The sequence below is a fragment of the Varanus komodoensis genome, unplaced genomic scaffold, assembly GCF_004798865.1.
Source record: "Varanus komodoensis strain SLA01 unplaced genomic scaffold, ASM479886v1 scaffold29_1, whole genome shotgun sequence".
Classification (NCBI taxonomy): Eukaryota; Metazoa; Chordata; class Lepidosauria; order Squamata; family Varanidae; genus Varanus; species Varanus komodoensis.
Genome location: NW_025335759.1, coordinates 779,546 through 804,793, shown reverse-complemented (window position 1 = coordinate 804,793; position 25,248 = coordinate 779,546). Strand labels below are relative to the sequence as shown.

At 48.5% G+C, this 25,248-nt stretch overlaps 1 protein-coding gene across 1 annotated transcript in view; it reads left to right on the top strand.

The window, feature by feature from the left end:
• Positions 1–24,042, top strand: part of NPHS1 (NPHS1 adhesion molecule, nephrin) — a 35,446-nt gene extending 11,404 nt beyond the window's left edge. Inside the window, exons 10-27 of the mRNA XM_044435262.1 lie at positions 1,445–1,586; positions 1,699–1,823; positions 3,580–3,751; positions 4,392–4,521; positions 7,505–7,677; positions 8,179–8,319; positions 9,802–9,942; positions 11,051–11,172; positions 13,257–13,428; positions 14,167–14,323; positions 15,103–15,254; positions 15,384–15,495; positions 16,716–16,897; positions 20,398–20,416; positions 20,745–20,835; positions 21,869–21,971; positions 22,190–22,332; positions 23,914–24,042. Of these exons, the coding sequence (XP_044291197.1) occupies positions 1,445–1,586; positions 1,699–1,823; positions 3,580–3,751; positions 4,392–4,521; positions 7,505–7,677; positions 8,179–8,319; positions 9,802–9,942; positions 11,051–11,172; positions 13,257–13,428; positions 14,167–14,323; positions 15,103–15,254; positions 15,384–15,495; positions 16,716–16,897; positions 20,398–20,416; positions 20,745–20,835; positions 21,869–21,971; positions 22,190–22,332; positions 23,914–24,042 (2,406 nt within the window). The remainder of the gene's footprint in view (positions 1–1,444; positions 1,587–1,698; positions 1,824–3,579; positions 3,752–4,391; positions 4,522–7,504; positions 7,678–8,178; positions 8,320–9,801; positions 9,943–11,050; positions 11,173–13,256; positions 13,429–14,166; positions 14,324–15,102; positions 15,255–15,383; positions 15,496–16,715; positions 16,898–20,397; positions 20,417–20,744; positions 20,836–21,868; positions 21,972–22,189; positions 22,333–23,913) is intronic.
• Positions 24,043–25,248: the final 1,206 nt, after the last annotated feature.

Here is a 25,248-nt window from a genome sequence, read left to right as displayed (position 1 = left end):
TCTGTACGTGAGCACAGCTGTGCTCTTGGCCATCTCTTCCACAGCAGGTGGGTCCAGAGGTTGCACCCCTGCCCTAGGCTAATTTATTTAGTATTATGTATTGGTTACATTTATATCCCACCTTTTCCTGCAAGGAACCCAAAGCAGCTTACCTCGGCCGCCTCCGACTCCATTTTTATCCTGGCAGCAGCCATGTGAAGAAGGTTGGGAGGACTGGCCCAAAGCCATCAATTTAACTTAAATTATAGTTACATGGAAGTTATATTGAACCCCTTTGGCACCTCCAGCATGGCTGAGGAGCACCCAAAGCACCAGCTGTTCTCTGCAAGCAAGCACAGCTTGGCTGTTTGGGTGCTGCCTGGCTGCTATGGATGTCATGTTTGGGGGGTTTCTTAACCAGTATTTAGGGACAACAGAGGGCAGGGGCTGTCCTGAGGGCTACTTGGGCTGCCTGCTGCCTGTGGGGTACCCATTGAAGACCCCTGTCCTAGACCAGCGCTCCAACATGGCACTTAGACTGATGCAAGAGTGCATTGACTGTCTTAGCATAGGAAGGGAAGGCGTTTGGATTCTCCATTTCAGAAATGAGAATTGTGCATATGTCTGCCATAGCGAGACAGGATTTCAGGGTGCAGGACTCTGACGGAATAAGAACTGCAAACAAACCTTTCGGAGCTGGGGAAGAACGCGTGTTAAGCAGGATGGTGGTGAGATAAGACCCCGAGCAATCTGTTCGTCTCCAGGACAATAGGGATGTTTGACCCCCCCCAACCAAGATTTTATGACCCATGAGTTGGGGGAGTGAATGTCTGCACTGACTGAAAGTGGAGATCAGTGGGCTAAGCAGATACCCAAAGGGGGTTTCATCAGGCACGGGGTGAGAGGCTCAGTTCTAATATTAGAGGAATCTCTCCCCTGTGTGGTCCATCTCTCCTCACTTGTTCATCTCAACAGAGACATTTGCTCCTATTTTGCTGGCCTGGCCAGCTGGTCTTTTAGGTTCAGATTTTCAAACTAAGCAAATGTTGATGATTGTGTCAAGGCATAATATGAAGGAAAGCTGGTGCTCCCTGGCAGCAGTTCCTCAGGGGAGTCCTCTGGGGGTTCCGCTCTGGGGATCTGTTGCTCAGGGAACCCCCGGCTGAAAGGCACTGGTGTGGTGGGGCAGCTTGGGTCCGGCTTCCACCCCTCCACAGCTTCCATTGCTGGTCTTCTTGACCCAGCTGGCTTCTCCTCTTCTGTGTCAGATCTTGTCTGCCATCCAGGATCAAGGCGTGCAGAAGTAAAAGCTCCCTGGTTTGTAGGGAAGAGCCCCAAGGAAGACAGTAGTATCCTGTGCTGTGAGAAATAGGGACCCCGAAATTGGAAACTGGCTGCTTATATCAGTTTTTCTGCAGTGCGGCAACATGAGAATCACTGGGTGAAGTTCGCTTTCCTCTTGCAGGCAGCGAATGGTGGGATGATCACCGTATCTAACCTGACATATATAACAAACCGAGAGGACAATGGGCTGCCCCTGGTCTGCGAAGCCTTCAATGAAGCCATCATGTACACCAAGACTGACACTGTGACCCTCCGAGTAACATGTGAGCAGGAGGATGGGGTTAAGAATGGGTATGCTGCAGTATGCGCGAAATGTTTCGATCTGTTCATGCTTTCTTTCTCCCTTCTTCCATCCTTGCCACTGCCTTTTTTCAGATCCACCCCAGAAGGTCTGGATTGATGTTCCACCCCCAGAAACATACTTCCGAGCTGGCACCAAAGTCAAGCTCAGCTGTTTTGCTAGTGGAGGGAACCCTGCGCCTCGTCTTGAGTGGTACAAGGTGGGTGAGCATTGCAAACACCATTTCTTTGCCTGAGTTACACCCGTTCTGCGTAGGAACATAGCAAGCTGCCATGCATACGCAGTTGCTGGGGAGCATGGACAGCGGTTGTTGCACTCACATCCTGTGTGCGCATTTTCTTGGGTGGCTAATTGCCTGCGCTATAAGCAGAGTGCTTTCCCAGATGAACCTCTGGTCTGAACCAGCATGGTGCTTCTTAGAGTCTTACAAGGAGCCAGACCATGGGTCCTTTTAATCCAGTATTGTCAGCACTGACGTGCAGTGTCTCTTCAGGGTTTCAGGCAGGAATATGACCTGGACATGCTGGGGACTGAATCTGGAACCTTCTGCATGCTAAGCATGTGCTATACCACTGAGCCAACACTCCTCCATCAGAGATGTCAAGGATCTGGGACTGGAATGTTCTCAGTGACAACTGGACTGCGTGTGCCGGCTCACTTCCAATCCAGTGTTAGCTCTGCCCGTCCCTAGAGAGAGCTTATCTCCTTGGATGGGACATCCTTGCATTCTGTTACTGTGTGGGAGGCAAGTCCAGAAGCAGATGAAGTCTCCTTAAACTGAAGTGTACACGAGTATTACAACAGCCTTTCCCAACCTGACTTCCTCTAGATGTGTTCGACTGCAACTCCCATTATCCTGAGTAAGCAGGGTCAATGGCCATGCAGGCTATGGATGGTGAGGATTGTAATGTGACAAATCTGGAGAACACCAGTTGGGGAAGGCTGTTCCCTAGATTGTAGAGCTTTCTCAACAAAGCATAAGCCATCCATCCATCCACTCCATCAGGGATGATGCTGTCATGGCATCCCAAGCATATCTGAGGAATGAGTCCCAGCAACAGGCACTGAAATTTGATAAATGCAGCAGCGGATTTGATGGAGGGCATTCTTCACAAATGCCCCATTGAGCAACAAACAGCTGTGCCATGATTTGCTTTGGGGACAGCTAGTAAATCAGTTTCAGTGAAACTTTGGGGAATGGTTGAGCATTCACCTATGGTGGCCTCCCGGGAGGCAATTTTTGCATTAGAACACAAGATGGCTTTTAAAAAATTCTTTTTTCTGCAGACAACATGCACACAGGTGGGAGGAGACACAGGAGTACTTGTGCAGCGGAAGCTGCCTCCAGGACAGAGTGGACTTCTGAAGCCCTGCACGGGCAGGCAAGTGAGTGAGGGGTGGAAGTGGCTACTGGGGCAAGGAAAGGGAGGAAGAGAATGGGATTGAAGGTGCTGCTTTGCCCTCTGGCTGACTGCCAAGAAGGAAGTTCCCTGCATGCCTTATAAGGAACCTCTGATTATTTCCTATGGTATTTGCACACATTAAAAAAAGCCCTCCCATTTCTGCTTGTGGTCAAATGAGGTTTGCATGCATTTGAAATGATGCAAACACAGAGGACTCCGCATTTTCTCACAGGGAAAGCAGTGATCTCTCTTTCAAACTGCCTGCCCTTCTCTGGGGAAAAGCAAACGAACGAACGGGGTTGGTGCCCCAGTTCTCTTGACTTGATAACGGGGATTCTAAGCTCTCTACTCCCCCAAATAGGCGTTAGCCCTGCCTAAACTGTGGGGGGCCTGGTTGCGCGGCCTCTCATCGCCCTCGCTGTGCAGCCGGTTGCTCTGCCTCCATCCTCTGCGCTGGTTTGCTGCCCAGACCCGTTCAGGGCCAGCCTAGGAGAGCTAAGGCACGTCCCTACCTTTCCTCTGTCTTCACTGCCACCTGGGTTACTTCTGCAGGAGACCAAGGCAGTAAGGGATGGAACGTCTTCAGGGTCGGCAGGGAATATTGTTTCCAAGGAGCTGATCTTGACCACTTCGCCCAGCGACAACTTGGCCATCTACCGCTGCAATGCCACGGGCCCTTCCAGGACCACGCCAATCACCGCGTACACCTTTCTGCGCGTCCAGTGTAAGGTCAACACTCCGGGATGATGTAGACCTTCTTTCCTCCCTCCCTCCCTCCCTCCAGCCCCAATGTGAATGCAGGGTGTGTCTGAGATGGGTGATGAGTGATTATAAATTAAGAATGGTGTGTGTATCATTTCCCCCTATTTTTAGAAAGCCCCTAACTGTAAACACTTTTATTTCACAATACTCCCTTCTCTCATTCATCTGAAGCTTAGCGTGTTTGATTCACTCAGAAAGGACAACTGTCCCTCTAAATTTCATCTGGTTCTTCCAGAAATAAAACAGTTATTAGCATTTTCCTTAAAGTAAGTATAAATCAAACACACACACTTTATCATTTCCTGGAAATAATGCATGTTCTTAAGTTGTTGGGGAATGACTGCTAGTCCACAAATTGAGAAAAAGCACTTGGTGCAGCCCTCCAAGGACAGTTCTATAGAAGAATGTAGGTGTGTAAAATGTACACAGCATGGGCCAGGATTTGGACCCTGCCCTATCAGAGGAAGGGCCAAATCAAAGGAGGATGTGGTCTTAACCCCTGGAGGTTAAGGTTTGCTGTACAGAATGATGGGAGCTGGGAGGCAGCCATGAATTTTGAACCGGGTGGTCTGCTGATTTCTTACTGCCCTTTCTTTCCGTAGTCCCACCCCTGCATGTGACGATTACGACGGAGGACAAGGAACCAAGACGTGGCCAGACAGTGACTCTGACCTGTAAATCGGGCAGTAGCCATCCTCCTGCTAGTCTCACGTGGCTCAAAGATGGGAAAAGGTGAGCAGCGGCACGAGTGTCTCCCAGAGCCAGTTCTCTGCAGCCAGGTTCATTTACTTCATTCGGGGTTCTTGGTCCGTCTTCACAGGCCCTTGCCCAGTTCTGCTGGGGCCAGCCCAATACTTTTTGGTACCCAAGGCAGAAAATCTGAAAGGTGACCCTTCCCCCCTCAGCCAGGCTATGCCAGTCCACTGGGAGAGGACTGGGAGGCATTCTTGCTGAACCCGTTAGGATCTGGTGGACCATAATCCCCTGGCCACAAGTGAATTAGATGCAAACAAGCCAGCCACTCCTGTGTGACTCCCCTACCTGTGTGGTGCAACCGTACACTCCCCTGCACCAGATTGGACCCGCTGCAGTTCTCTAGCCACACACCCTCCCTGGGCCCCACCCCTTTCCCCAAAATGCCAGAGATTTCAGGGGTCTCCAGCTCTTGAGCAGTTTTCTCACCATTCCAAAAAGGTTGGAATACCTCTTTTAAGGCCTAATGACATGCCACAAGAAATCTAAGCGAAGATAGGCTGGGAGTTCCGGCATTTCTGGCCCCACCATCTTTTGACTTCAGTCCTTCCTGCTATTAGAGTGTGCCCCCACTCCAGCTGAGCACTTCCTAGAAATGGAATTTTTCATTTGGGTTGAAAGGGGCTCGGTGCCCCCCCGGTGTCTGAGGACATGCATCTCTGAGAAAAAATGGGGCAGTTCTATCCAAATGCTGCCTCTGAAGCATCTGGAGAAAATCTCTTTATCCAAGGAAATGTTTCGTTTCTCCTAAAACATCCGCATGACTCCTTGAAACTATCTCACTTCTGACTCTCACTAAGGAGTTTAGGAAATAGTGCATGGATGCAGTTGTCTCTTTCTGTTAGATTTTTGGCTTCTTTGCAGCTGTGTTTTGATCCCCTTTTCTGGTTGTTGGACATGCACCTGCCCAGAATGTCATGATCATTTTTTTCTTTCAGAAACCTGCTTGCTACAAATAAGCAACTATGAAAACATTGCAAAACCATCTTGTTCCCAGTTGTCACTGTAAATCACCATCAATGTCCCTCAGTCCTGACCCCACAGGCCACGGATTTCCCCAGTGGTGGGTGTTCATAATAACATAAGAACGGCGTGGTGGCAGCAGATCAAAGCTTCATCTAGTCCAGTATCCTGTTTCTGACAACAGCCATCCATTGAGAGCATGAATAAATTTCCCCACTGTTGCTCATTAGCTATATAGGGTATTCAGAGGAATATTGCCTCGGAATGGGGAGGTTCCATTTACCTATTATAGCTAATGGATATTCATATCCTTCTTGAGTTCCTTCAATCCTTCTTCCAAACACATCTAATGTAGGGCCCATCACAGCGAATGGATTCTGCACTTTGCTTTGTGCAGGAGTACTTTGTTCCCCTGGCGTTATAATTTACAAGTGGCCCTATGATAAAATGTTGCAGTGGGTTGTGCTCCCCCCTTGGCATTCCTGCCTCCTGCTTTCCCCATTTTCCATTTTTGCCCAGGAACGATCGGCAGGCATTAGCGGCCACTGCGCAAGTTCTGTCCTCTGTAGTTAGTTTTCTCCCTAAATATTTTTGTAGTGTCGCAGACAAGCTGGGATTGTTGTTCTCCCCTGCAGAGGTGCACCGCTTTGCTGCATAAGTGACGACACCCACAACCTCAGCAGTGGAAATAGAGGGGTGGCTATATCCATGTCCTTCCTTTCCCCCAAGGTTCTCAAAGCAACGTACGTGATCCCCCTCCTCTTGGTTTTATCCTGTGGGATACATTAGGCTGACAGTGACTGGCACATCATCACCCAGTGAGATTCACAGCCGAGCAGGGGCAGCACCGGGTCTCCCTACTCCTGTTCCAACACACTAATCCCAAATCACACTGGATCTCATTTCTTAGTTGCGTTTCTTTAGTCCATCTTCCTTTCCTTCTGCTTGAGAGCTAAAGTAGTGCAGCAGCAAAAGGATGAAGCTCCCACCCAGGAACTCTCAGATTCACCACCACCTTTCTTAGGCGGACTTAAATAAACCACCGGCTTGGCTTCAGTGTGTTACATTTGCATCAGGGAATGTCATGTGGCAATACATCAATATATTTTATTTATTTCTATATTGTCCAATAGCTGAAACTCTCTGGGTGATTTACAGGAGTTCCTAAGCACAAGGGGTTGCTAAAAACAACCACAAATATTTTCCATGCTACAACATTGAAAAGCAGTTCACAATGTTGTGAACAATTTAGCCATAGACTGGGTGGATCTCTTAGGACATTCGAAATAGGTGTCCTGATCATGCCGGTAAATAAACCTGAAATATCTTTAAATTTCTCAGGCACTGAGGACCGTCTTAACTGGTGGGAAAGGATGGTCAAGTGGGTACCAGGCAGGCCCCAATGGGGAGATAATTCTACCATTGGAGGGATGCTGCGGAGACACCCTGCCTTTCCTCCAAGCAGGCATAGATGGTTCTCCCCCTTATATTTGATCCTCCCAACACCTTTATGAGGCAGGCTGGGTGGAGGGAGCGAATGAGCTGCCCAGGGACCACTGGTGAGATTCATGGCTGAAAGCGAGTATGAACCGGGGTCTTGCCCATCTTGTAGCAATCCTCAAGTTGGTAGTCTCCAGAAGTTTTGGATTCCAGTCCGCAGCATTATTGGCTATTGACCATACAGACTGGGGCTGATGGAAGTTGAAGTCCAAGCTGTCTGAAGGACACCAGCTTGGGGAAGGCTGCTCTGAGTATGATGATTACTATGGGAAATGTATGTGAAGGGCTTTGACAATGCCCAAGTTCTGCAACAGGTCATGGTCCTTGGTCCTCCAGATGTTGTGGGACCCCAGTTCCCATCAGAGAGTATAGTTCATGGTCAGGGATGATGGTGTTTGAAGTCCAGAAGCATCTGGAGGGCCACAAGCTCCACACCCCTGTGATGCATAAATGCCAAGTGTTGCTGTTGTCTTTTGTGTTGCTGATGCTTCTTTTTCAGGCTGAATGCCACCAATCTAGGGCAGAAGAAAGCAGAGTATGGAGGCTTCTCTATCTCGGGAAGGGTAACTCTGGTGGTGTCCTCTGCAGATCATGGGAAGAGGGTGGAATGCCATGCGTACAGCCCCATCCTCTCTGAAGGTGTGAATAGCTTCTACCAGCTCACTGTCCTCTGTGAGTAAGAAAAGAATCCTTCAGAATCATGCCAGCATCCTGGTCCCCATATCTCTCCCCAGAGGTTTTTGGGAAGCACAGGATCAGGTCATCCAAGCAGCTGTTCCTCCACGGTTGGTCCCTCTGGATGTGGGAGTTTGATTGCAAGGATCCCAAACCCCTTTGGACCCAGCTGGGAATGTGAGCAACTGCCCTCAGCACTCGCCAACTTGCTTTATTTGGAGGGTGCGTCTTGTCACATCATGACTGCTTTGGGATCCTGGCTAGCTGGAAGCACTGGCAGAGGGAAGGCACTGTTCCCAGCCAGGGCAGGCAAGATTTATGTGAGGCTACTCTCCCCACTTGCCACGGTGGGTCTTTGAGATGCCTCAGCAACAACCTTCTGTGCATGCATACTAGGCAAGGCATACTGTGCATGCATACGGGTGGGCTGCAAGGAGCAGGATGGAGCTCAGGGAAGAGCACGTGATCCTGAGAGCTCTGATTCCTTTGCTTACACAGTTCCTCCGGAATTCTCCTGTGAGCAGCCTCTTGTCGTGCAAACTGTGGAGCATGAAGCTGTTCTGTTGCCCCTGCTGGTCTCGGCCAGCCCACCTGAGATCACCTGTCGCTGGATCTTCCTTGGTGAGGTGCTCTTGACAGGTGGGTCCTACCAAATGCAACACTCATGCACTGAGCTTCCAAGAGCTGGAGCAGTGTGTGGGTTGATGGAGAGAAAGCAAAATAGGGAAGAGGGTAAACAAATGTCTACTGACTTTCATCCGTTTTTACCGAGCAACCAAAACAAGCAAGTGAACAAAACCTAAGTCCAAGGGCCAAAACTGGACAGGTTGAACACATCCTTTCATTCAACATACACTTATGAAAATGGCATCTGTGTGCATTTGTGCACGCGCGCGCGTGTGTGTGGGGTGATCAGGGTTGATGCAGTGGTGAAGGGGGAGTTTGCTCTTTCCTCCCTCCCCTGAGGACAATCCATCCTCTGAAACTGCTAACTGCACTGGTTTGGCATCACCCGTTGATATCTGGTGGAGGGTTTTCTCTTGGTCTAAACAGTAGCGTCAAAGAGCTATTGTTTCCTTCAGGACTGCATCAGGGGAAGGAAAAGTTAACCTGCACTTGCTGCGGTTTTAATCATCATTAGCCCGTTTCCCTAACTGGCCCTCTGGCAGCTGGCATTTGCAATGCACATGTTCAGTGCAAAGGTGCATGGAATCTGGTTTGCCTCCTCAAGGTCAGTTGGAGGCGACAGAGGGAGGAGAAGATGAAAGTAATAATGAAGAGGGATGACTATGCATTCAGTTCTGTTGCACCAAAAGCTTAGCTTCAGTAGGGGATGAGGAAGAAAGGGTTGTGTGAGTGGTTTCTCAGGGAGTTGAAGGACAAGTGGCATCATGTAAGGTGTTTAAAGGGAGCTAGGAACTTAAGAATACCGGGGGCTGCCTTGTACGGAGTCAGACCCTTGGCTCATTGCACCCAGTATTGTCTGCACTGACTGGCAGCTGCTCTTTGGGGTTTCAGGTAGGATTCTTTCCTAAGCTTACCTGGAGAAGCCATGGAATGAACTGGAGCCTCCTGCTTGCAGGATGTGCCACTGAGCTATGATTTTCCAGAAATCAGGGGCAGCAAGGGAGAAAGGGCAGAGGCTTTTTTAAGGAGTGGGAGGCAAGTGTGGTAGAACAGGAAGAGCCAAGGAAGTATCCAGATGTGAAGGAAGAAGGAGAAGCAGGGAGGGCAAGACCATATGGGGCTTCAGAAGTGACAGAGGCAGCCAGCAGGAATGTTGTTGGCCCCGCCCCCCCCACACTCCAGTGTCTCAGGGAGCTGAGGGACCCTCAGAAAGGGGCTTCACTCAGTGGGTGAGAACAGGAGCTGCTGGCTTGCTGACTGGAAAGAAGTTGGCCAGAGCCTTCTCAAGCCCTGGTGGGAGTGTGGAGGAGAATCCCGTCCTGGTGGGACAGTGAAGCAAAGCACCTCTCTGGCCAATATGCCTTGGAGCAGTGATCACCACCAGTCATGGCTAGATGGGCCTCTAGCCCTCTCTGCCCCCTTTTCTCACCCATTCCCAGCCTTTGCCTGTTTACCATATTGAACTTAGGGCTTTCTTGCCTCTGTATGCTGCAGAGGGTTCCCCACGGTACCACCTGCGAGATGGCGGTTCCCTGGAGATCTGGAACGTGACCCGGGCTGACACTGGCTTGTATAAGATCCACTGTGAGAACCCAGAAGGGTACAATGAGACGACCATCTTGCTGGACGTTCAGTGTGAGTATCAGATGGAGAAGGCAGTACGCAGCTTTCCCCTGTTTGGTACCTCCTGGAAGTGCTGAGCATCCTCCAGCTGAGACGTTGGCTGGGGAAGATGGGAGCAGTAGTGCAACATAGCAGCTGCCCGCTGCGTATGTGAAAGTTGCCTTGCTCAAAATTTCACAGTGGCCCAGCAGAGGAGAGGTTCAGCCTATCCCCGCCTTCCCCCTCCTGGTCCCCTCCAGATGTTTTGGGCTACAGCTTCACCAGCTGTAGCCACTAGAGCAGCTGGCCAGGGCTCACAAGAGCTGCAGTGCAAAATTCCTGGAGAATGCGAGGCTGGGGAAAGAGGCTCTCTGTCTCTCTCCTCCATAACTCTCTCCTCCATAACACTTTCCTCCAGGGCTCCCCCACATTTTTGCACCCATGGGCACATTTGGGGATTTGAGGAAGTTGTGAGGGTCTTGTTAATAGAGAGTGGCAGGGGAGGGGATAGGAAAAGAATTTCTTCCTGGCTCACCCAAACTTGCCTCCACACAGCTCTTGCTCTTTCTCTCCCCTTGTACGCCCGCCCTGTAGAGTTGCCACTGTGGTCCTCCAACCCGTTTCTTCACTACTTTTCCTTTTCCTGCTCCAAGCTGCCCTCTTTTTCTCCCTTCCTACCTGCTGGCCTTGCTCTCTCCCCCACTCCGCTCTTTTGCTTCTTCTTCCTGCCCACGGAACAGGTTGAGGAATAAGAAGGACAACCTGGTGCCTTAATGTTCTTCAGTTGTGTGTTAACCTGTGTATTTTTGAAGTGGGTGGTGTATGAAGAACTGTGTGGAAGCCATTGGAGGTGCTTGTGGGCACATGGCACCCACAGATGCTGTGCTGGCGACCTCAGCCCTGCTCTGCCTCTGCTTTTTGTTAGTCTGTGTTCAGAACTGCTTTGCCAACCTGGCGCCCTCCAGTTGCCACCATCCATCACCCTCTATACCCAGCATGGTGTAGGTTGGGGAAACCTGGATTCGTAGCATCCTATCCTCTCTTTGGGGATGGGAGTTGCGTCAGCATCTCTCTCCCTGGAGTTACTCTGCCGTGTCACATTTCCTATGTACTGGGCAATGCATGCTTTTTCCACAAACAGATTCTCCATCCATCCGCAGCATCGGAGACCCAACCTACGTGGACCTGGGAGGCACTGCAGAGATTGTATGTCAGGCCGATGCCAACCCTGCCCCGGAGAGCATGTTCCAGTGGCGGTGGCTGGTAAGGTCGGGGGACTAGTCTGGAAGGAGAGATGAGGCTGGCAACAGGGGAAGGCTGCAGATCAGCAGAACTGCGGGGTAGCGAGAAAATGACATTTGCTGTAGTCGTGCAGTCAGTTTCTTACACCTTCGCTCTGCCCGAGATCTGTGCCCTTTCTTAATTAAATGGATGTGGCCATGTAAAGTGATACGATCTTTTCTTCAAGTCTTCTATAGCTTAACAGCCCAAATAGTGTCTTTAATGGGTCCTGGCAGCTAGAACATGTTCATCTTAATGGCTTTTTATGACTCTGAGCCCCAGGCTACTGGATACACCTTGAATGCTTGGGTGAGCTGGAGAAAAAAATGAAGAATTTGAGCATAGCTAGTGAGAGGATCGGAAACAGAAAGTTGAGGGTTTTAAAAATTTGCTAGCAGGAGTATTGATAGATTAGATGAGATTAGATTGTATACCACCCAATTGACAAATGCCCCCAGGGCAGTCTAAAAATAATAAAAATCAAGCAGGAGCAACAAAATTACCATAATTAAAATGTAAATAAAGTAATACAAACACAGAATTATCGAAATGGTATAATATTAAACACTGCAACATTTAAAACAAGCCACAGAAGCATTAATACAGCAACACATTAAAGGTTAAATGTTTTCTTATACAGGGCTGTCGTAACCTGACCAAATGTATATAGTGAAGATATCAGGTGATTCTCCCTGGAAAGGGTGTTCTATAGACAGGGGACCACTACAGAGAAGGCTGTTTCCTTGGTAGCCGCCATCACACCACTAGAGAAGAGCCTCCAAGGAAGACCTCTGCAATTAGGCAGGGACATAACGGGCCATATCTGGATGGCTCATCCTTTGTTCCTCTGCACTCAATGTAGGTCAGGGTTGGGGGGACACTTGGGGGGCCACAGGCCAGCAGTGGGCAGGGCCAAGCTGCATATATGCATGGTGCTCACACTCATCGCGCATCCACACCCAGCCCAGGGCTTTATCCAGACTGGCTCAGCAGAAGTGGGATGCGGGAACAAGTGCTTGTAGGACTGCTCTGATAAGGCTGGCAGCAGCTCAGTGGGAGGGGGAAGGTGGGAGCAGTTCTGCAAATGAACGAGCCGTTCTGAGCACTAGACATGCAGCTGCATTTTCGATGGAGAGATGCAGGGCATTAGGGCAGCTGAGTTGGTAAGAGCGGCATAGAAATTTGGATGGCACAACGCATGGACTGGGACCACAGTAGGACACTTGATAAGGGGTGGACTGGGGCCTGAGGGATGCATCCTGTTGAGAATCCCGTGGGTCAGATGGAGAGGCCCCAGGAGACCATGTTTAGCTCATGGACCAGAGGTTCCCTGCCCTTGGTGTAAATAAGCAGACATAGCAAAAAATGGCACAAGCCTCCAATAAGTCTACTTCACAAGGGAACTGAACCACTACAAGCTTGCTCCTCAAATGTCTTCAGACCAGAAGACTGGAGGAGTATGAAACCACAAATAGCTAATCATGGTTGGCTCTATCTTGATCCATGCGGCGATGGCAAAGCCTGGTAGGAATCTGCCTTGGATGCTGGCAGTTCTGGAAACACACTGGGAACACATTCATGATGGGTTGTAGAGTTACTTCCTCCAGTTCTCTCCTGGCCCTCCATTGGAGATGCTTGAGGAGTTTAACCTTTCCCAATCTGGATACGAACTGACTTGATCCACAACTCCCAGTTATCCATACCCTGCCCAATTGTCCCAACACACTTCTTGGCTCATGCATGTTGCAGTACCTATTTTGGGAGATAAGACATTTAGAAATGGGTATCTTGGGAGAAGATATGCTTAGAAATGGGCATTTAAATTGACATTTTTATGTGCATTAAAAATGGTGCGGTGATGCAGAAATGGGACAGAAGAAACGTATGGTTCATCCATTCCCACCTTCCATCTCATCTTTGTTAATGGAAATGTAACATTTGTGTTTGGCCATCTTTAGTGGATAGGAGCACTGAAGGACACTTGTCCTTCCCACTGAGAGAGGCTCCACTCCACTCACTAGATGCTCTGGCCTTGCTAAGGCCTCTTATCTGTGCATCTTACACAGGGTGACTTGGAGCAGAACTTGGAGGAGCTCGGCATCGAGCTGCGCTCAGAAGGGCTTGTGGGACGACTGCATGTCCAGGAGGCACAACGAGCTCATGCTGGTCTGTACGAATGCCAGGTAGACAATGGCATCTCCCCAGCGGCCAGAAGCAGTGCCCGCTTGATTGTGCGATGTAAGTTTCCTGCTAAAAGCCTAATGGTACTTTCTCAGCCCCAACAGATATACCACAAAGATCCATTGCTTCCCTGCCATAATCAGCCCCTCTCTTACAGCCCCAATAATGGACTCCCTCCATTTTTTAATTTTTCCATCTCCCTATACCCTCCCCACTTTGTATGCCCACATTTTGCACTGAACAGTAAACAGTACAATCAATCTAGAACAAATATTTACTTTACCAAGACCAGTGAAATAATAAATATTCTCTAGTGATCAGATGCCATCAAAGGCGTATCTAAACCAAATGGTTTTTGCAGTGTTTCCCAAGAATGAGATGGGGGTGGGAGTTCCAGCGCTTAGGGGTCAATACTATGAAGGCACTGACCCTCGTGCTCACAGATTACACATCATATGTGATCATATATGATCTTTCACCTGTACAATGGGATAGATAGCAAATGGACACAGCATCTACTCTGAACAGTGGAGTGTCTTGAACTTTCCCCAGATCTGAAGGCTGGGTCTCTCCTGAGTATGAGGGCAAGCCCTTTGAGAGCCATGTTGAAGCAAGGGGGTCATTGTTGCTGCTGGCTTGGTTTGATAATTTGCTGAAACTTAAGAACAATGCAATACCAGGGTTCTGAATCACTTCTGAATTTTTAGTGGAAAAAGCACATGCTTACATGAAAGCAGTAAATATTTCCATGTTATCAGTTTTTTTTTTTTTTTAAACCTGTTTCTCCATTTCTAGACGCACCAGAGATCATCAAGGGTCCTGGAGAACGGAAAGTGGCAGCCTCAGGAGATGGGAGAAGCCAAGCCACACTCCAGTGTAGCGCTCAAGGGGTTCCTATGGTGTTCTTCAGCTGGGCCAAGAGTGGTGTCTCCCTTGACCTCCCAAACTCCAGGTGAATGTTCTGCTCAGAAGAGATGGTTATCTGGCAGGGGTGCGTGAATCGAAGAGGCAAATTCCATTTCATAGTCAGCTCTCATATCCTTGTTGGACAGGACTGAAGGTGCGGTCAAAGTTTCAGGCTATTTTAGCTTTAACTCCTTACTGCCAGGGACTAAGTCTTTGGAGAGGCCTTTCAACATTTTCAAAGGGTGAAAAAAATCAATGCTAAGGCAGGAAACAACCAAACTATTGGTAGTTGGAGGAAATGGAAGGAGGCCAGGGAAGGATGTGATTATCTGGCAAATCCCGGAAGACTGGATTTGGCCCCCTGCTGGGGTAAAGTGGCCGGGGCCTGAGGCTCTGCAGCTGTGATCTGTGGCATGTGGGATTTTATACCCACATCAGCAGTATCCTCCCCATTATGGTGATGGTAATATCTGGGAATTCCCAGCTGGGAATGATGGAAGTTGCAGGCCATCCCATCTGAAGAGCATTGGGTTGGCAAAGGTTGGGTTCACTGTTCTTTGAAGCTTGCCGGGAATCTCTTTCCAGTCCTGCTCGAAGCTGCAACCTCCCCCTGTTTCGGAGTGGCTCTGATTGGTTTCATTGCACTGGGTTGCACTGATTGCTTGTCTTGTAACTTGCTGTAGCTTCAGGTGTGGATGGGGAAAGTGCAGGCGTCATTTGGGGCTGGATGCATCTTGGAGCATGCACCTGGAAATTATCGAAGGATTTGCTCATTTCAGCTGCATGCCTTTTCTGACCTCTTTTTCTGTTATGACCTTCTCCCAGGCATACTGTGGCTACAGACCATGAGGGCTCCTTGCATACGAGCACCTTAACCATTGCCAATGTGAGCGCAGTTCTTGACTATGCCACCTTCACCTGCACAGCCAGAAACGAACTAGGCGTGGATACCCTTGACATCCAGCTACTTAGCACTAGTAAGGGCTAACGGACCAATAGGTCCTGAGAGGTTCTAGTTGGATGTTCATCCATTGAGTTTGGGGGAAAAGGGTTACCATCCTATTTTAACTCCTTGATCAGTTTTTCATGCCACTCTTTTTCACCAGGCCGCCCTGACTCACCAACAGGGCTAAAAGTTGTTGATGTTTCCCACAACTGGCTGGCTTTGGAATGGACCCCAGGCTTTGATGGAGGGCTTCAGCAAAGCTTTCGTGTCAGGTATGGTGGTCATTAGACCAACGCTGCACTTGCTAGACAAATTGGGAGCTGGCTCAACTGTTGGGATCTATGAGCATTTGTTTAGTGAGAATATCCCTTGGTCCTCTCAGCAGAAGATGGCTCCCAAGACTCCCTTGTGGGTAAGTTGTGAGGCAAAGGAGTATAAATCAAAATGGTTGTGTAATACCCTTGCCCTGAGAAACTGGATGTGGTGGACACAGACACAGTTAGGGAAGTCAGCTGGGCAGGAGGAACTTATTAGAATAAGGGTCAGAAAAAGAAGGATCTAGACAGAGGGATGTCAGAATTGTTTATTATTAGTCATAAGCCACAATGGAAGAATATCCTCTCCAAATTATCTGGGAGAACTGTGGGAATTTCTCCAGAGGATAGAGCTAATCCAGGAAGGCTCTGTGGCCAGATTAGGTCTGTTGACCAGAGGTTTCCCTCCCCTATTACAGAGATAAAATGTGTCAATAAGACAATGCCTGTTGATTCGCCTAGAATGACTTCCTTTGGCTACGGTCTCTGTATCGCTGCTTGCTGCTGATGTGAATGGTGCCTCTGGTTTCCATGCATACGATTCAGCATTGCAGCAAAAGGTCACTGCCAACAGCCCCGTTCGTTCGGTTGATTTCTACACGTAGCTTCATTGCTATGCAGAGGAGGGGGCAGTGAGACTGAGATGCTCAGCCCCTCCATGATGCTATGCCTGGCATGGGACCCTTCATTTGCATGTCTGTGCCAACCCAGGAAGTGGATGGGTGGGAAACCACCGGCACTTGCTTCCATGCGAAGCCCCAGCAGTATGGTTCCACTGCCCCTTTCTCCCCATTAGCGTCTGCGATGGAGAACCGCTGCATAGAGATACCACCCTTGGCTCCTGGCTCCGTACCTTTGTGCATGTATCATGGATAACCTTGCCAGTTTAGGATAACCTTCCAGGCGACCGATGGGGTGGGTTGAGTCCACAACAGATCCTGCCACATGCCACGAGACTCCTGGCTGCTTGCTCCGCGGCAGAGTGTTCTGGCTCTCCTTCTGGGAGGTACCTCTTACCTCTGCCCAAAATGTAGAACAGCTTACCTGAGTGTCCCATGAAGAGAGGAAGAACTGAGCACCTCGACCTTTTGATGGTGTTGACAGTAGCTGGATGGCAAGCGTGGAAGACCTTGAACATCTCTTCTCACCAGCACATCCTTCCCCTCACTGCTCCCCAGGTATCACTGGCCAGGGGCGCCCAGCTTTCTGTATGTGGATGTCTTCCCACCACAGTCAACCGCTTTCACCCTCACTGGCCTGTATCCAAACACTCTCTATAATGTCTCCGTCAATGCTCGGAACGGGCTTGGTGAAAGCGACTTTGCGGATGGAGGTGTGGGGCTCAGCGTTACCACTGAAGGTAAGCAGCATCTTTCTGGGTGGAGATGCAGGCAAGATGACATGGCTGTATGCCAAGAAGCAAGAGGCAGTGAGGTGTAGTGGCTAGGGCACTGCACTTTCACCAGAGAGCTCTAGATTCACATCTCTACTCGGCCAGAAACTGCCCTTGGGTCAGTTTCTTTCTCAGCCTAGCTTAGCCTACCTCATTGGCTTATTGTAGGTATAATCAGTGCGGGGAAAAACTTGGTGGAGATTATGGCGGGGGATTATGTAAGCCACCATGAGTTTCTTGAAGAGGAAAGGTGGGATATAAAGTTAATATAATTTTAAAAATGAATGCCACCCCTGAGTTCCTTGGAAGAAAGGAGAGATAAACATGTAGTGAGAATAAAAAACTAAAAAAATCCATCCAGGGAATCCAGCCTGGGTGAACTATTATGGGAAATGCACTGTAGATAGGGGAAGATGGAAAGTACATAGCCAGATGTTTGAAATTTCAACTCCAGCATTGCTGATTATTAGCCATGCTTGCAGAGGCTTCTGGGAGTTGAAGACCCAAAACATCTGGAGATCTTCCAACCAGGCTGTAGAGCAGAATCATAGTATAGTTTCAAGAAAAGGTTAGTGAAATGAACTGCATTGCTCAAGCCACTGAAGAGGGCAAATGCCCATGGGTCACATGCCCTTTAAGTGAAGTCATGGAGTCCTGCTTACTTTTTCTGACTACCCTACAAGGTCATACCAATAAGCATGATCAACTTTTACATCATCCCTTTATTAGGCAAGTTATCTTTTGTCTGATGTAGGCAGAATTTGAATCCGACCCAGTCATGATGCAATACATTCCCTTCCAGAGAGAAAGGAAACTGCAGTTGATGGAGAGCCCAAGACTACATCAATACCTGAATCAGGTATAATGATTAGAAGAACTATTCATAGCACATAAGCATTATTACCAGGAAGAACCAGTCCCTGACATCTTTCCCTCCCCCCTTCCCTCCCTCGTCTTGCGCATCCATTGCAAGCAGGGCTGGGTGTGTTCTTATTATTTCTTGCTGAATCGTTCATGTCAGGCTTTTTGGATTTGCTGCAGAATTAAAAATTCTGAGATTTACTGCTTTTCCTTTTAAAATGTCCAAGCTTCTAGGCCATATGTTTGTGAAGGAGAAGCTCGTGGTACATGGGTGATGCCCTTTAGCATTTCAGAATTCACAGGGAGACCGAGCAAGGTGATCAGGGGTTTAGGAGTGGAGGCATTAGTATGCCACAGGGCTCTGTACTCACCTCAGTGTTTAGCAGGAGTGGCAGGATAGAAAATTAATACATTTGCAAAGGCACAATTTGCATATTTTCCTCACATCTGTTTTCTTCCTCTTTTTTAAAAAAATGAAGGTGTCACTCTTTTGATGCAATATTTAGACGTGAGTCTTGTTTTCGATGTGCAGATTACAGACAGCTCTGCTTCTGGATGCTTTTCTGTGCAATTAGTCAGCTGCACCCTCATGTGCAGTGCTTCCCATTTCATGTGCCCAGTCCATACACACAATCGAGATTCTGAGCCCGCTTCAGAGATACTGAATTTTCCAGCCCTTCAACGATATTTTGTATCTGAGGAAATGAGATGCTTTCCACAGAGGGCATATCTGTTGTTATTGGGACCACGGTGAGGAAAGAGGCCGTGGAAGATCATTCTCTGCTCCTGCACCCCCAGACGGTAGTTTGATCTGCAGATGGCAGGCACTGAGAATGTGCTTCTCCATCCCCTGAAAAGGTTCTGGTGCCAGTTCTGCAGGCTGTTCTCTGAAAAGGCACAGAGCAAACCAGGCCAGCCCGGGCAGGCCTTCGATTCAGTTCGATTCAGCTTTGATGCTTCGATTCAGTTAGCAATTAATTAAGCAACAGGGATGCCACCTTCCACTCATCCTTACCACGTGCTACACCCATTAAGCTTGGCTACCCAAGTCTTTCAAGCCTGTGCTTGGGTGGGGGGCTCTCAGGATTTGGAGAACATGACTCCCGTCCCCGCCCAGATCGCACCAGGGTCTGCCCTCTTGTCCCCCGATGCCTCTGCTGCATTTGCTGCTGAAATTCAGTGTTGTCTTCCTCATAGAATTTTGCTTATCTTATTTTAAAGTTTCCAGTTTATTTCTGCTGCCGTGCCACTGAATTTGGGTGGAAAATTCAGTGCAGAATTGGGGAGGCTGCCTGTGGCCCCCAGACTGTGTGCTGTCTGGAATGGTTGCGTACGACGACTCCTCTCCTGCCGTGAATAGTGCATTTGCTCCGATTGCTTTTTCTTCTCCTTCGTTGCTTTCTCTCCCTCCTTTCCTCTCCTTTCTTCTTCTTCTCCTTCCCCTCATTAACGTGCCGGCACTCCACCGTGTCTGCTGCAAAGCCATTCCCTTCCCATGTGCAGAGAGGACTGTGGGCAGAGTCACAGGCATACCAAGTGCTATGCAATGCTGAAACTCAGAGGAGCAGTGGCAAGAGAGCCCTGGATGTTTCTCTTGTTTATGGTAAAACAAAAATGGGGAAGGAGGCGTATTTCTTGGTGTCCTCTCTTTTTAATCCCTTCATTTATTTCCCAGAGAGTCCCGTGTTGCCACTTCCTCTCATTGGGCTCCTCGGTGCCCTTGGGGGGCTGCTGATAGCTTCCAACCTCTTCTTTCTGGGATGCTTCTTCTGTAGGCGACGGGCCCAAAGTCTCAAAGGTAAGCATGTGGACAGACCCCTGACCTTCAGAAGGGTTGCTGGGCCTGGGTGTGATTTGATTGGCATCCCCTCCTGCCACTAGGGCACAGGGAAAGGTGGACACACGCCTCCTTCCAGACAGGAGGTTGGAACATGGCCAACCGAGGTCCTATTGGTTTCAAGGGATCTGCTCTAAATCTGAGTCCAACTCGGGGTGCTTCTGAAGGGGTGTTTTTATTGCAAAATTACTCTGCCCTATTCACTGATTTTTATTGCAAGGGGCAGAGATGCCCCGCTTCCTTTTAGGACCCTTCCCTGTTTTCCCACCACTTTAGTCTTTCTTCTTTTGGCAAAATATTTGTTATGCAGGAACAGGCACCACAAGGCTGCTGGATGATAATCATGTGGACAATGATTTAATAGATTTTCATACTGTTGTGCATTTAAAAGAATCTCTAAGTGGCTTACAGGAAAATTAATAACATGCAAAAATAATGCTATGCATTGAGATATAATTAAAATGCATAGTTGTTGTTAAAATATTTACAGAAATATTAATGAAACACTAAAACACACAATTACTGACCACTGGACTGGGCAGCATTCCCTTTCGGGGAAGGGCTCAGTAAAGTAATGGGTCTTGAACTGGGACTGACAGCATGACATAGTTGGTGCCTCCCAGGCCATTCCACAGCCCAACCTGAGCTGGCGATAGGCACCCTTGCCACACCAGGGACTGGCAATCTGCAAGCACTTCCAGCTCTGGTAAAGCACGAGGTGGATCTTCTGGTTTCTGGCATGATCTCTGTTTTCTCCTTCTTCTTACAGGAACTCAAGGAGCAGCAAAGTGAGTATTCATGGGGCAGGAGGCCTGAAGGAAAAGGTTCCACCTTTTCTTCTGGCACACCTCCTGTTCTCACAACAGTGGGATAAGAGGAGATGGGTCTAGTGTGAGAATTTTCATATCACTGCTTTCCCATGCTGGAGAAAAAGTGTTTTGCCGAATGATCTGCCCACCCGCCAGCCACGGGGCACTTAAAGGCACAGGAGCCCAGCTAGAAAAAAGGCTGGCAGTCCTTCCTTGATGGGCAGGAGTAGCTTTCACTACTAGGACCCATTCCCATGGTCGCCCCCAAAGACCTGCCTGATACCCAAGAATGCTGTTGCTGTTTCAGGGCAAAAGTGAGATTTGGGAACAATTATACCGTGTTTAAGTGGCTGAAAGCTGGTGCACAACCAGAGAAGCTGGAGGAGCACAGCTCTGAGGTAAGCACACCTTCTGGACTGTGGGGAACAGTGGCATAGCACTTATTTATTTTATTATTATTTATTTTATTTTATTTAAAGTTTTTATATGCCGTCCCCTTGCTACACAGCCTCGGGACGGCTTACAGAAATAAATAGCATCCAGGCAGGAGGTTGGGAGGTGCCAGGAAAGGACCAGCCAGGTGTGCTTTGGGCCCTTTAGCAGCAGCAACTGGGGCCAGATGGTGAAATAGCTCATGCCAGGGGAGCGGTTTCTGCCTGTTCCAGCAAGCTGCAGGTAGAGAAGCACAGGTGCTGGGACGGAAGTCGCAAGCATGGCAGGATCAGGCGGTGCCCAAGAAAACCGAAACCAACTGGGTGGGACAAGAAATGACCCCTTTATTTTCCAACACATTTTGGACTTTCTCTTCCTTCTCGCAAGGGATGCAACCCTGATGTTAAAAGCAATTTAAACCTTGGCAGGTGGATCTACTCAAGTGAGACATACATTCAGGTCAAAGACACATCCTTTGAAAAAGAGTGATGCTTGGCTTGCATTCAGATAAGGGATTCAGGAATTCTGCATCAGTAAATCCCCATTTCTGCAATAGAGATGAATTACATCAGCCAGGAAAGATTAGCACGCATTTTAATAGAACACACCGTATGCTGTAGTGGAAAAGAATATGGGGAATGGGTAGCTGAGACTCTGAGAGGAGCTGTGCTGGGGCTTGACTATGCTGCCCACCAGAAGCCTCTCCCGGATCGTCTTTTGTGCTGAAAATGACTCATCCACACCTCTCAAAATAGTGCTATAATCATGACGGATAGAAATTTGATCTTGGTTACATTTTCCCCCAGGGCACATTGTTTGAATTTTAAGAGTGCTGACAGGTTCTAACAGTGACCCTATTTATGGAAATTCCTGCCTAAAGAGTGGTTGGGTGGGAACTATAGTCCAGCTGCCAAGGAAGGGGTGATGGGAGGGGTTCAGGTGTATGGAAGTAGATCTCAGCCTTGCTCCTGACATGGTGGGTTGTGTCTCTGTCCACAGGGTAGCTCTGCCAAGACGTCAACGACTGGTTCTGGGGCCACTTCCCATACCTGGACCCAGCTGGGCCACCAAGCTGATAGTGAAACAGATGCTAGCGCTGCAGGTGTGTGACTGTTGACACATTCTTCCTCCTTGGGACCTAGTTCCACTCCCAAACCACAGAACTCTGCAGATGGGTGGGACTACAATGTGTGGGACTGCAATTCCCATTCCTTCCCGAACGTGACAAGGTTGGGGAAGGCTGCAACAGTGCCTTGACCCAGACTAACAACAAACCCAAGCTCCTGATTCTCTGAGGAACAAGATCCTTTGTCATTACAGGTCCCAGCATTCCACCCCGCTGGCCTGGCTCCCCGGAGCTCCATGAGTATGAGGAAGTGAGGATGCCTAGGAGATACGATGAGCTGGGACCTCTGTATGAAGTCTGGTACCCCGAGGAGGCACCAAGGATTCATGAGTACGCTGTGAGTACCTTGGATGTGCTTGACCGGTGGGAGTGGGAGCAACTAGTAATTTCTGATCCCCCCTCTCCAAACCAGGGCAGAGGGACTCCACCTTCAGGAAACATGCATTTTATTCTGTTACTCCCTTCCTCAGTTAGAAACATATATTCAAATTTCTGATTGGAAGCTTTCTTTGATCATTGGATAGCCCATTAGTCCATCTAGCCCTATCTTGTCCATTTTGATTGGCAATTGATATCCAGAGTTTTGGGTAGAGGATTTTCATGTCTCACCTGCAATTTAGAGGCCTTCTGCCTGCCATGTGCAGGGGAAACTGGTGATTCTCCAACTTAGGGTGACCTCATGAATGGATGCCCTCTTCAAAATGTCCTGTCTTTGAGAGCCCTGCTTTGTTCTTGTAAATTTAAGGCTGTGGCTTCTTCTATGGAGCTGGCCATCTAATATTCCATTGCAGCTTTTATTATGTACCTTATAAGAGCTATCCATGGTGCCCCATGGAAGTGACCCTATGCTGGAGATGGAGTTTATCACCATGGTTACCTCTTATAACACTCTGAATAAAAGTTGCAATGGCTAACAAGCTCACTGATTTCCATGATCAGTTGAATCAAGGTCTGCCTTTTCTCATACCATTAGCTAACAGTAGACAAGCAGATGCAGGGCTAAAGGCAATGCAGTTAGGGCATTCTAGACCATGGAATTAATGGCCTTACCTCCCCCCCCCGCCCCCCACAAATGCTGTTTGGCCAACCTGGTATCCTCCAGATGTTTTATACAACAGCTTCCAGGATTTCTGACCATTGGGCATGCTAGCAAGGACTGATGGAAGCATCAGTTGAGAACATCTGAAAGATATTGGGTAATCCAGCCAGTCCTGCTGTTTTTAGGGTCCCCCATGCTCATTTTACTAACTGGGGATGCTGGACATCTTCCCCAAGGTCCTGACCTGATGGCACCTCTAAGGCAATAGTATCTAGTTGTCCTGACCTTAAAAGCTGGAATTTGGAGGTAGTCTGTCCCTGTGCTGGACAGTTCCATCTCATGGCACACAAAGGGGCTTACTAAGCAATTATAATTATTGGGGCCCAAGCCCCTGAATCACAACCCTGTACAAAATCTGCATAGGCTAATGTTGATCTGTGCATAGAAATTTAGAAATAATTATTAGGATTGATCTAAATTTCACAGGAGACAAAACCAATCAATTAAATTCTTCCCCAAAATTTTCACCATGAATTTTCACTTCATTCCAAAACCTTAATTGCTATGCATGGGAAGATCTGGGGGGTGGGGAAGGCATGACAGCATGTGGAAAGGGAAGAACTAACCCTTTCCTACCCAGCTGCATTCCCCCTTGATCATGGCAATTGAGCTGGGCAAAATACCTTTCCATCAGCACCAGTGGATGCCCAGGGCTCTGTGGAAGAGCTCAGGGCAAGAGTTTTGGGGTTGGTGCCCCACAGGCCCCAGACTATCAGCAGCTCTGGCTACATGCCATTCATGGCTCTGTCCTCATTAATCACCTGCTATGCTATGCACATAGCAGGAGCCTCACTCGCCATCCTTAACCCTTGCTTCTAGCAGGCCTATCAATCGAGCGGAGCATCTCTGGGTAGCTATGCAGAAATGATGCAGATCTATGACTCCGTGGTGGATTACCTTCCCCTGGACAGAGATCTGCCCTTTGAGCAACAAGGGGAACTGGTCTAAGAAGAGCTACAGTAGGTTACCCTGATCCAGGATGTTTCATGTGGAATAAATTAACTCATGATCGTGTGTCTCAGCCTCTTCTCTGGCGTTCGTATTCCCTGTTCTCAGTGTGGTTGGCTGAACAGCCAGAAGCACAGTGGGGGGAAGTGTGATGCTGGTTTTTACCACTGTTGGTCTGTCGTGTCGTCTGAACCCAGTTGTGGTATTTCACCATGGCAGTTTTGGTCTTTGGAAACCATGATAAGAAATATGGTTTGTTCTATGGGTTCTCAGTACCACTATGGCTTATCATGTTGTCTGAACACAGGATCATGGTTTCCACTGTCCTGGTATGTAGCTAACACAGAACCCTCTGGAAAGAGGAAGAGGCAGGCAACATAGGCAGGGTGTAACAATACTTGAGATTGAATTTCAGGCACTGTGGCTGATGAGACACATGCCAACAGTGAGAGGATTGAGCTGGGAGGGTGGAAACCATGATGAAGTAGAAACCACTTGATTGTCAGGCAGATCATGGTAAAAAAACAGTGAACCATGGTGACTACATAAGGTTGCTTGTCTTGTTGTGTGAATGCAGCCATGGTGTCTGGCTCACCAGTTCTGTGCTTGGGGAGGGGATGGGGCAGCATAACACAGAGACAGCTGAGACGATTAAACAGTGTGCTTCTTTATTGCCACAATTAGTCCACTTCTGTCCCAATAACATATTGTTCATCATAAACCCCTCCTGCTTGTCCTTCTTCTGTTCAAATATTCCATTAGCACAAGCTCTGAGAGGATTCATCAAGCCAAACACAGAGGGGTGCTTGTGAAAACTTCCCAGATTTCAAGGGGAGGGAAGGGGAGAAAGAGAGAGATGGCCCTACTTAATTAATTAATTGGTTCTCTGTAGTTCGAAGTGTACAATAGTAGATATGTTCTATGCAGCAAACAAAACATTAAAAAACATAGTGCATATATGAGAACTAGCTGATAGAGGGATGTACAGATTGGGTAAACCAATTCCACCTGTGTTTTGCAGCTTCCCAGGTGTCTTTCATTCCATCACTTGTTCTTGAGTGGAACTGGATTCTTTAAAACCAAACTTTTGTTCTACCTACACTACTGTGCATTGACACGAATACAGGAAAAGTCCCATTCATTGCAGGATCTACAAGTTGGATTCACCAAAATTCCCACTCGGTTGAATCTATTGTGGATTTTTCT